The sequence below is a fragment of the Notolepis coatsorum genome (genome assembly GCF_963971535.1).
Source record: "Notolepis coatsorum genome assembly, chromosome: 7".
Classification (NCBI taxonomy): Eukaryota; Metazoa; Chordata; class Actinopteri; order Aulopiformes; family Paralepididae; genus Notolepis; species Notolepis coatsorum.
Genome location: NC_140171.1, coordinates 38,343,570 through 38,356,126, shown reverse-complemented (window position 1 = coordinate 38,356,126; position 12,557 = coordinate 38,343,570). Strand labels below are relative to the sequence as shown.

At 42.9% G+C, this 12,557-nt stretch overlaps 1 protein-coding gene across 1 annotated transcript in view; it reads right to left on the bottom strand.

Moving 5' to 3' along the window:
* polq (polymerase (DNA directed), theta) overlaps positions 1-12,057 on the bottom strand; it is a gene marked incomplete at its 5' end in the record, with an annotated part of 52,417 nt that extends 40,360 nt beyond the window's left edge. Inside the window, 10 exons of the mRNA XM_084318258.1 lie at positions 191-332; positions 670-871; positions 1,082-1,193; positions 1,704-1,860; positions 2,242-2,372; positions 3,184-3,366; positions 7,002-7,243; positions 8,904-9,460; positions 9,566-9,683; positions 11,996-12,057. Of these exons, the coding sequence (XP_084174384.1) occupies positions 191-332; positions 670-871; positions 1,082-1,193; positions 1,704-1,860; positions 2,242-2,372; positions 3,184-3,366; positions 7,002-7,243; positions 8,904-9,460; positions 9,566-9,683; positions 11,996-12,057 (1,906 nt within the window). The remainder of the gene's footprint in view (positions 1-190; positions 333-669; positions 872-1,081; positions 1,194-1,703; positions 1,861-2,241; positions 2,373-3,183; positions 3,367-7,001; positions 7,244-8,903; positions 9,461-9,565; positions 9,684-11,995) is intronic.
* Positions 12,058-12,557: the final 500 nt, after the last annotated feature.

The window sequence follows — 12,557 nt, the reverse complement described above, 5'->3', positions numbered from 1 at the left end:
GAATACACACATACTAACAAGCATAATGATCATTAGAATACACACATACTAACAAGCATAATGATCATTAGAATACACACATACTAACAAGCATAACGATCATCAGCCCAGCTAAAATTCAGTTTGGGATGTGTGACAAAAGTAGCCGCATGTTGAGAGTTTTAAGATAAATTATGAATGCATTGCATACCTGTTTGTTTGAGGTTGTAGAACTCTCTAGCGATGCCGTCGGCTAGTTTCTCACACCAGTTCTTTGAAGGACAAAACATCAGCACAGAGCGCCCCTCTCTGACCGTCTCATAGCACAAGCTCACTATGTGATCGTCATCTCCCTACACACACACACACACACACACACACACACACACACACACACACACACACACACACACACACACACACACACACACACACACACACACACACACACACACACACACACACACACACACACACACACACACACACACACACACACACACACACACACACACACACACACACACACACACACACACACACACACACACACACACACACACACACACACACACACACACACACACAGAAAAACATAATATAACTTCACTTGTGTCGGAGACATGTCAATTGTGTCGTCTTCCATTAACAACTGGAATCCTCTCTGGAACAGTTAGTTATCTCCATTACCTTAACTTTGAGTGCAGGTATGAACCGCCGAACCAGGGAGAGCTTGTTGTCGTAGATGTTGCACCCCACCTTGAGATGCTCCAGTAGGGGTACAGGCCTGTAGTCCGTCTGGTAGAGCTCCGCATGCAGCCAAGCGGCCAGGAGGGAGAGGTTAGGCAAGGTGGCACTCATGCCTATGATTTGTACACCATCAGAAAGGGACCTGCGCAAAAACACACAGATGTACGTCAACAGAATATGGCAGAATTCACCTATAGCTCAAGTTAGGTCAACAAAGTTTGTCTGAGGGAAACAACAGTTGGGAGGATGAAGAAAAGAGGGCGGGGCTTGTGATAGCTCAATAGGGATCTTCTGTCAACCGAGACACACAGAAAGCCACAGACAGAGAGGCCAGACACACAGAGACACAGACCCTGTGGTGTTTTGCTTCTGGGCGATATAGCGGATCTTGGTGAGGAGCAGCTCCAGTAGGTAACCTCTTCCGGAATCACCAACCATATGTAATTCATCCACTACCACCATACCTGTTCACAAGAGAAAGTACAGTGGCATACCACTGATGGGTTAAATCACATATTATGGAGAGGCCTTTTAACTTCAAAACATTAAAGCTGTGATATAGAACTAATTGTCAAGAGAAAATGGCAACAAAAGATTAATTTCTTCAAGCAGGGTAACTTTCAGCACTATTTTACATTTGTCCTTCATTCCATGCTCTAGAAATGAGACCATATGTAGCCTTTTATGGATTTCGGGGCACTGGTCGTACCCGACCAGAGGAGCTTGTATAAGCAATTTCACTGTGTTTCATGCACTGCTGTTGGGGGGGGGGGTTCTCCTTTTCAGCCCAACTCTGTGATCTAGCTTGCTAAAGACGCAATATTTGTTAAATTAAAATGTTCCATAGTGCAGGTTTAAACTTTTTATTCACTGTTGCAGTCGCACAGAGAATAATGCTAAATGTACGTCATGTTCAAACTGGTGTCGTATCACAAAAGCGGCTCGGTCCTCCAATAAATACACAGGTTGTTTACCCAGCAGGTCCATGCGCTCTTCCTCTATCAGTTTGTTGATGAGAGAGTTGGCCTTTTCTATGGTGCACACGGCCACGTCTAGAGCAGTGAACCCTCCCGGAGCTGAGGTGCTGCCCATGTATCCCTCCACTCGCACTCCTGCCTCCTCGAACACACTCTGCGGGGACACAGAAGCATACAAGTCAGTCACGCGCCAAGGGTACGCGGACAGATACAGTCCATTACAGACACATTTCCAGGGGTGGCCGTTGTGACGATGTTGATATTTGCACCCCTTCAAGATTCCGCCCATCATTTGCCTTCACGGGGAGACATTGTGATATTTTGCAGAATTTGTACTTGAGAGAATGTTGTTTACTTTTAGAAATTAGCAGTAATTAAGAATTGTTCTGAAAAAATACTTTGTTTGCTTATCTATCTAGTATCTACCTATCCATCCATCCATCCATCCATCCATCCATCCATCTGTCTATCTATCCGTTTGTCTGCCTCCCTGTCTGTCTGTCTGTCTGTCTGTCTGTTGAATAAAGAATCATACCTGAAGGTAGTGCATCTTCTCCTTGGCCACGGAGACGAAGGGGAGGATGAAGAGAGCCTTCCTCTTCGTCTCCAACACGCGCTTCAGCATCAGCAGCTCTGCCACCAGAGTCTTGCCAGCGCTGGTGGGGGCTGAAAATGAGAGAACTGCGACTCAGTCTGAACAGAGCTATTTAGTGGCCCGAGTTGCTATTTGGCTGGCGTCTTACAAGGGTACGTTATCACCGCTGATTTCCCGAATCGGTTCCGATTCACAAGGTCATTTGATTTCTGATTTGATTCGATTCAATGTCGATTTGGTTAGGGATATTTCAGTTACAATAAAAATGTTGCTTGGATATAAAGGAGATTCTCAGATAACTATTGCTGTAAATTGTACAGGGAAGAGGCAACCCTCTAACATGGTGCATTATTAAAAGAAAATTATATTTACAATTGACATGACCAACACACTACAGCAGTCAACACAATATATATATATATATATATATATATATATATATATATATATATATATATATATATATATATATATATATGAAATGTAAAGATCGATGGGATTTTATGAATCAATATCAGATTCAAATTCGATTTGACTGGGGAAAATTGTTTCTTTGAACCCAGCCCTACTCACTAGGGCTGTCAAAACTGGCCAAAAATGACTTCTAAAAAAAGGATGATATTTGAATATCTATTGTTGCACATATTTAATTAAACAGTAATACATTTATTTATAATTCTTTTTATTTTTATTGTTTGTTATTTCCGTTATTGTTGTTGTTGTTACTATGTCCTGTGAAGTCCTGTTTATTGTTGTCATTACTGTATTGTGTAAAAAAAAATCAAAGTTTTCAATCAATTAAATTTTTTTTAATAATTCAATTATAAATTTGAATATAGAATATTTGTTGACAGCCCTAACTCACACATTCAGTTTTCTCACCTGAGTAGACCAGGTTCTGTCCCTGTAGCACCTGTCCGACGGTGAGGCACTGGGCCTGCCACTCAAACATGTGAGTCACTCCATGTTTCCGGTAGCGCTCCAGTACAGGCTTAGGCAAACCCCAGTTGGACAACAGCAGCTTCTCAGCCTGGTCCACAGGGGCAACCACGGCGACACTGTGACCTACAGGAGAACACGCACATTTATAAGAACCTGGGAAATCTGCTTTTAGCTTATGTGCTCCTGGCACATCATACAACAAACTCTGAAACACAATACTTTGGTATCCTTTGGTCAGTTCAAATCCTTAATTATCAACCATTCCACCATAATCTGCAGTTGTTTTAATTGATTGTATAAACAATATTGTGATTGCATTTATTGTATATTTATCATGTGTTTATTAAGTACCATATGTCTGCTCGACGTCATTGAAATTGAGGGCTTGCCCTCAATGAATTTTCGAGTTGAAATAAAGATTGAATGAAAATGAATGAATGAATAAACATTGTGAATGCAGTTTGATATATCAGTGCTCAACTCGCAAACTGTGTAACATTCAGCTCCTGCATCACGGGTACAGATACGCAACATCGCATCCACACCTCGCCGTGAAATGATCAGCTCCAGCTGTTGACATTTCAGCAGCTTGCTTAAAAAGGAACACGTCAACATTATGGGAAATTCGCTTACAGTCTTCTCCAGAGTCAGACAAGAAGAGAGAGGAAACTGGTGTGAATTTCCCATAATGTTGGCACTTTCCTTTAAAAAGCCTAGCTATACAATGAAAACTTATCTGAGATACTCGTGGACGACTACTTCTGGGTACGTTAGCAGCGAGATGTAGAGAACATGTCTGAACTAGAGTTGGTTGGGTACCGTTCACATTTGAACCGGTACCTGTGAATCGATACCGGTACCCAACGGTACCTTTTTTCTGTACTTTAGTCTCTAAAAATGTAATCTACCTACCTCAGTTGTAGAATTTTTTTTCCAAACTTCTAATTATTTATTATCATTATTATTTACTTAGAACAATTTGTTAATATATATATATAATATATAATATTGCAGCGAGCGCTGTCTGAATCTAGCTTTGTAAAGTGTTGTAAACATTTGCGACCGTTTTCGGCTTGCCATTGCCCCGACTGCTTTGTTGTTTAATCAAGTAAAATCCTAGGTAAGCGTGTATTGTGCGCGTGAATGTTGACGTGAATGTGCGGCACACTTCATAGGTTTCGTTTCGCGGTAAACTAAATGTTGACGTCATCAGACTTAAAAGAAAGTGCATTACAGTACCGAAATGTGGCACCGGTGGATCTCACATGAATCAGTACTCGGTAGTACGGTCGGACGCGATTCGTCGGTACCCTTAAAAAGTACAGGATTCGGTACCCATCTCTAGTCTGAACCATAATTGCGCCTGAAAGATCTCTCTTGGGTTTGGAAGGTTGAACACTGCTGCTCAGTCAGTCACAAACTCCATAGTGCATAGAGGCACATCATTGTTGTTGATAAACTCTCCCACTTAACACATCCACCGCCGTTCACGTTGTACAGCGTTATTGCCCGCCATGCGTTGTCTGCCAAACCACGCTGTACAGCGATATTGAGATCATATTTCATTTTTTCGCCATGGCATTCATAATTCACCCACCCAGCCTCTGGTGATACAGTGGGACTCTGCACAATATTGCAACGCCTCAATACCGCTGCCTGGTGGATGATCGTGCGAGTTACAACCGGAAGTGGAAATCGGTGCATCTGGGAAATCCGTCCGGCAGTCACATATTGTTGCGGGACTCCAGACATACACTGGCGTGCATATGGATCGCTGCCATAACTCAATAATCGATATGATTTGGGCGTTTATTGCGCCATACAAACCGGAAATGGATCTAGGAGATCGACGTCAAATAAGTGGGATCTTTTTCCTCCAGTCTCGTCGGCGAACGGTAAGAGGACGCTGACGTCATTTTCAGCCCAATTGTCTATTCATTTCACCGCAAACCGATCTGATCAATATTAGGGATGGGTACCGAATTCGGTACTTTTGAGGCACCGAACCGAAACACGTCGGTACTACCGAGTATCGAATCAAGTGAGAAACCGAAAAAAAAATAAAAAAAAAATAAAAAAAAATATTTTTTATTATTTTTATTTTTACTTTTTTTTTAACCTTTTTCTTTTCATGTCAACGTTCACACGCACAATATATGCTTACCTAGGATTTGACTTGATTCAACAACAAAGCAGTCGGAGCAATGACAAGCCGAAAACTGTCGAAATTGTAGTTATTTGAAGTTTGGATTTTTTTTTTACGACTGAGGTAGGTAAATTACATTTCTTGAGACTAAAGTACCGAAAAAAGGTACCGTTGGGTACCGGTATCGATTCAAATGTGAAAGGTACCCATCCCTAATCAATATATCACCCATACTACATAAAGCATTTACTGACGATCACGGAATTATAAACGACCCTCCCCCCCTTTCATCCGCGCATGATGACGCATAACGTATACGATCATGTATAGTTGAATTTTTTAATATAGCGTGTCTAGGGAATAGACAGCAATCGATAATCTATATATGCGTTTAGGCCTATAGCTCACATTCTAGGAATTACTGCAGAAAACGATAAAAACATACTTATATTCTAGAAGGTATTTTTGTATGAATATATGAATGAAAAAGTATAACGTTCCTACATCCTGAACGATAGATAATCGATGTTGAATGGGCCTTAGTAATGTCAATTTAGCAATACAATTTAAAACGTTATAGCACTGCAAAGAAGGTAAACATCTCCATAGGCTTAGAGTGGTGGCAGACTGGCTATATTGATGGATATAAATCATGGCAGGGAATGTGTTAACAGCACTGTGGGCAACTCTCCTCGATGAAACAAGACACATAGACCAAACTTTATGAAACACACACGCCACTGACGTGCATGTCGCTTTACTTGGCCGATCTCCCAGAAGAAATAACAGGATACTTCCTGAAAATATTGACCGTCTTAAATGGTTACAAATCGACCCACGTTAAGTAAACAACAGGCTTGAAGTCATCAAGGAGATTCACAAGACAGAAATATTTACTTTCCTACGGCGACTGAGAAATTACAAAATGGATCATTTATTTGCTGGAATAAGGAACGTGGCTATTGGCTTTTACCTCTGTATCCTCACTAATGTCATTTACCTTCCTTCAGCTACAGTATATAGGCTAACATTTAAAACATAGCCTATACAAATTATGTAGAGCTATATAAAGACTCCCTACCCATAATCCATGACAGACAGATATTGTTTGATATCTGGATATTGTGGATATCATGATGCCTGGCAACAATGTTGATGTTTTTTGTTGTTTTTGTCAAAAAATATCTCATACAATGATAAAAGAAGAAACACACAAATGAAAACAAATGTAGGTGTCTTAAAGCCAACAAAAGGCATCCAATAGTGGTCGACAATATGGGTTTTTTGATGGCTAATGCCGATCCCAATATTTAGAGAGCAAGGCGGCCGATATAATGATTTTTCTTTGCATGTGATAAAAATCAACAATTGAATATTCAAATATGACACGGAAGAATGTCTCTTCTTTTCTGTGGATCTGAACTCTACTTATTATTTTAATGTGTAAATGTATAATGTATAAATAAATTGACAGCGCTAACATTTTTGTTGTTCGGTTATGTGGTTGTGGTTTATTGGCCGATGCAGATAATTTCAAAATGCCCAATTAATCTGCCTACCACTACTATCCGATACACTTCTTCTCAACATAGAAAGAAGACGCCAGCCTTACCTGGCTGAGGCGAGGTGTCATTGAGTGTACTGAGCTCTAAGCCAGTAGGAGGCGTGAGCACAGACACTGACTGGTTTCGTAATGACCGCTGGATCTCCGCTCTCTCCCTTGCTGCTGCCAGGTGGGTGGGGCTGAACAGGATGTAATCGCTGGGGACCTCCAAAGGAGAACGAGAGTTTTTACTTGGCCTGCCTTCTTCAGTGTTGAGAGGGGATCTCTTACTCTTGGCACCGCTTGTCTGCCTGTTGATTTGCGCAGAGCAAAATAAAAAGGAGCGTGAGGAGGGAAAAGGACTGAGAGTTGAGTCTGTCTCAGTCAACCAGCACCTGCTAACCGGTCTGACCCTTTAGCTCAGCTGGTTAGTGAGTAGCTGGGGGGGGGGGGGGGGGGGGGTTAGGATGATTCCAAGGGCCCAGCACTGGGGGGGGGGGGGGCCCAGAGAACACCATTATTATCTTTTTATTAATATAGTTTTATTATTATCCTTAAGTAAGTTAATTCATTCAGTCCATTCATTGAAGATGAACGCAATGCGACATCCTTTACTAGGCTCACCCAGCAACAGTTCAGGTGCTGAACTGCTGATCCGAATGTCAACCAGCACCTGCTAAAAAAAGTCAACCAACGAACGCGATTCTTGTACCGGATCTCCTCTCTGGTAAACAAGAATACCCTGAAGACTCTAGCAGGAGCACTCATTCAAGGGTACTACGACTATGCTTGCACCTCATGGTACCAAAGCACCTCAAAGGCACTAAAAAACAAATTACAAACATCTCAAAACAAGCTAGTCAGACTACTACTTGACCTGACTCCTAGAACCCACCTCACCCCTGCCCACTTTGACAACCTAGGATGGCTTAGAGTAGACGACAGAGTACAGCAACTTGCAATGGGCCTGGTCTACAAGATACACTACGCGACCAAGGTACCCATGTACATGTCAAAATACTTCCCAAAGGTCAGTGAATACCACGATCACAACACCAGAGGGAGCTCCACAAATCATGTAAAACCCAGATTCGGCTCAAACAAGGGACTAAACACGTTTCGCAATTATGCCACATCAATGTGGAACGCCCTGCCTAAAGCTGTAAAGGAATGTGAATCACTACCCACCTTCAAAAACACTCTCAAAAAACACCTACGTGAGACTGCAATTCGAAACTGGCCCCTACAAATGTCCTAACCTAGTTGTACAGTAAATGACCAAGTAAGGCTTTGTCAACATTCCAATGTACAGTGTAAAATGTGTGTGTGTCCCCTACCCAACCCCCCCCCCCCCCCCCCCCCCCCACCTCCAATGTACAGCCCTCACCCAACCCACCCAACCCCACCCCACCAACCTCCTCCAATGTACAGTTTCTACGCCAAATGTATATACACTCCTTTTCTGGACACTTTTGTATCACAAACAGTACTGTATTTGCAAATCTGATATGTCATAAATGTATAGATGTAGCAGTACTGTCTATCTGTATGTCATGTATGTCATATATGTTATGATGAATTGAAAATGGGGGACCCTGGTGTAAACAAGACGAAAGTCTTTCTCTGGTCTGCATCCCCTTAACAATTGTATGTATTGAGATGTACTGTACTGTACCCATTCTGCAATCTGTTAATAAACTTTTCAATCAATCAATCAATCATGTATAGGTAAAAACCCTATTATGCGTTTTCTTCAATAAATAAATGCCCCAAATGTTTTAAGCTTGCACGCTAACGCGGGCTCGCATGGATTGGAGATTCTTTCATGGGGCCCAGAATCTGCAGCTACGCCCCTGAGTGCGGCCGCCTGTGGATCCTATGGTCCCCGGTTCAAATCCACTCGGTTACACTAATCCGAAAGGAAGAAAAATCATTTGGAGGACACTGTGACAGACAGTTGACAGGACTCACCCTCTGCAGATGTTTGCCTGCTGGTTGGTCTCTGTCTCGCAGTGCGGTCGGTCATGGCAGAGACTCTCCAGGCCCCTCTGAGCTCGCTCTGCGTCCTCCAAGTCCTCGCTGAAGAGAAGACGTTGGGCCAGGTCTTTACAGTCTGGCCTCCACCCCGGTCTCACACAATCACCTCTCCCCTTACAGACACCCTGCCCCTTCACCGCTGCCGGGATGCAGGTGTGTTCTCTGGGTGGTCCCGGTCCCGGTCCCAGACCTGGGCCTGCCGGGATGCAGGTGTGTTCTCTGAGTGGTCCCGGTCCCAGACCTGGGCCTGTGGGCTGAGGAGGTGCTCTGTCTCCATCCCTAATCTCCGTTAAACAATCCCTCGCCTTTTTGTCTGCACCCGGTACAGGAGGCAGTGATGGAGACGATCCTCCCTGTGCATCTGGCTTTACTGTTGCTAGAGGACCTTTGTCGGCTGCAGGCCTTGCAGGGTCCAGAGCATCCAGTGCCTGCAGCATCTCCTCATCAAGGGCCAAGGAGGATTCCCCCAGAGGAAATACTGGCCATCCACCCTAAACCACATCATACAATTAAAATAAAGTCACTTTGGGTTCTCTCTCTTACTCACCTCACTCATTGATTGTGTGGCCGACCGCCTGTCTATCTGTCAAACTCACCATTTTAGCAGTGTTGTGCTGGGCGCCATGAATATTCTCAGTGTTTGTTTTGTCCAGATAATGGGTCTGCTGGAGGGGAGAACGTCTTGCTGGCAGTGGCTCAGCAGGGCCTTTAAAGCTATACTCAAAAAGAAGAGAAATATAAGCTTATGGCTGAAAATCCTATGATGCGTGATTTTGACAACAGGATGTAACGATGCATCGATAATCCAATGTACAGTTAAACCCCACCCCACCCTGGGAGCTCCCGTAGCTCACCGCATATCTCGGCGCTATTTCTGCGTCGGGGAAAACCGTGCTCGTCACGGATCTGGGGGACACGAGTTTGCTTCCCGGACCCGCCGTCATTTCTCAGAATGTCTTCCCCTGCTCTACATCCCATTTCAACCTGTTTCTGTCGGTCATGCTTGACCAGAAAAGCGATAAACGCTAAAAAATAAAGTTTAAAAAAAAACCACCCCACCCGCCTACCCCACCCACCCAACCACCTTTGATTGATTGATTGAAAACTTTATTAACAGATTGCAGAATGGGTACAATACAGTACAGCTCAATACACACAATTGTTAAGGGGATGCAGACCAGAGAAAGACTTTCGTCTTGTTTACATCAGGGTCCCCCATTTTCAATTCATCAGGACATATATGACATACATGACATACAGATATTCAGTACTGCTACATCTATACATTTATGACATACCAGATTTGCAAATACAGTACTGTTTGTGATACAGAAGGAGTCAAGAAAAGGGAGTATATACATTTGACGTAGAAACTGTACATTGGAGGAGGTTGGGTGGGGGGGTTGGGTACATTGGGATATTGTCAACCATACTGGGTAATTTACATTGGAGGTGGTTGGGGGGGGGGGGACACTGTATAAACAAGCAAAACTGTACATTGAGGGGGGGGGGGACACTGTACAAACAAGCAAAATTGTACATTGGACTATTGACAAAACCATACTAGGTAAATGACTGTACATTGGAGGGGGTTGGGTTAGGACATCTACAGGGGCCAGTTTTGAATTGCAGTCTCCCGTAGGTGTCCCTTGAGAGTGGTTTTGAAAGTGGGTAGTGATCCACATTCCTTTACAGCTTTGGGTATGGCGTTCCACATTGATGTGGCATAATTGCGAAACGTGTTTAGTCCCTTATTTGAGCCGAATCTGGGTTTAACATGATTTGTGGCGCTCCCTCTGGTGTTGTGATCGTGGTATTCACTGACCTTTGGGAAGTATTTTGACATGTACATGGGTACCTTGGTCGTGTAGTGTATCTTGTAGACCAGGCCCATTGCAAGTTGCTGTACTCTGTCGTCTACTCTAAGCCATCCTAGGTTGTCAAAGTGGGCAGGGGTGAGGTGGGTTCTAGGAGTAAGGTCAAGCAGTAGTCTGACCAGTTTGTTTTGAGATGTTGGTAATTTTGTTTTTAGCGCCTTTGAGGTGCTTTGGTACCATGACGAGGTGCAAGCATAGTCGTAGTACCCTTGAATGAGTGCTCCTGCCAGAGTCTTCAGGGTATTCTTGTTTACCAGAGAGGAGATCCGGTACAAGAATCGAGTTCCTTGGTTGACTTTTTTTTATTACACTGGATGCCATTTTGTCACAGGAGAGATTAGCCTCTAGGATGGAACCCAGGTAGGTAATTTCATCTTTCCTTGTGACAATATTGTCACCCACTGTAACTGAGAAGTCGTCGGTCTTGCTGAGTTTGTTATTTGAACCGAAGAGAATGGACTCCGTTTTGCCCATGTGTAATGATAGTTTGTTATCAGCGAGCCATATGCAGATTTTGCCTAGTTCCGAGCTGAGGGTTTTTTCAACCTGTAACTTGTTCTTGTCAGAGACCAGCAGGGCTGAGTCGTCCGCAAACAGGAACAAGTTGCAGTCACATGCTGACGACATGTCATTTGCATAAATTAGGAACAGTAGCGGTCCTAGTATGCTTCCTTGTGGAACACCACAGGAACACCACAGCCCAATGTAGTTCCCCCCCCACCCCACCCCACCTACCCAACCTCCTCCAATGTACAGTTTCTTTGTCAAATGTAATATGTATATACTCTCTTTTTTAGACTCTTTTTGTATCACAAACAGTACTGTATTTGTAAATCTGGTATGTCATAGATGTATAGATGTAGCAGTATTGTCTATCTGTATGTCATATATTATGATGAATTGAAAATGGGGGACCCTGATGTACAGTAAACAAGACGAAAGTCTTTCTCTGGTCTGCATCCCCTTAACAATTGTGTGTATTGAGCCGTACTGTATTGTACCCATTCTGCAATCCGTTAATAAAATCTTCAATCAATCAATGCATCTATGCACTGGGGTACATCTCGTTGCATTGCGTCAATGTTCATCAAATCAAGCACATAAATAAACAAATAAATACAAATAAATCCCTGTCCCCGAAAATGTTACCTCTTTTTCTTTATGATCTGGTGTTGTCCCATGTAGCATTTCTTTTTTGGTGGATTGCTCATTCTGACACACTTCAGTTGCTAATGATAACGTTAACGTGATTCTGACCAAAACGAACGTTATTAATTATCATGACAGCGATTTCGACCTCGACACTAGTTTATAAAGTAACGAACAGTGCTGGTTATTAAAGCTAACATGACAAATCAGCAGAAAGAACCTGCATCGTCAAAATATTGAAATTACAACATGCAAACAAGGACTTGCTGTTGAACAACAGTAGGAAGGAATCAAAAAGACCGCCCGGTGTTTCACAAAAACAGTTCGATAAAGTAAAATGCTCGATAAAGGTTCCTAGCCGGTTTTGATTGATTGATTGAAAACTTTATTAACAGATTGCAAAATGGGTACAGTACAGTACAGCTCAATACATACAATTGTTAAGGGGATGCAGACCAGAGAAAGACTTTCGTCTTGTTTACATCAGGGTCCCCCATTTTCAATTCATTGTAACATATATGACATACATGACATACAACAGATAGACAGTACTGCTACATCT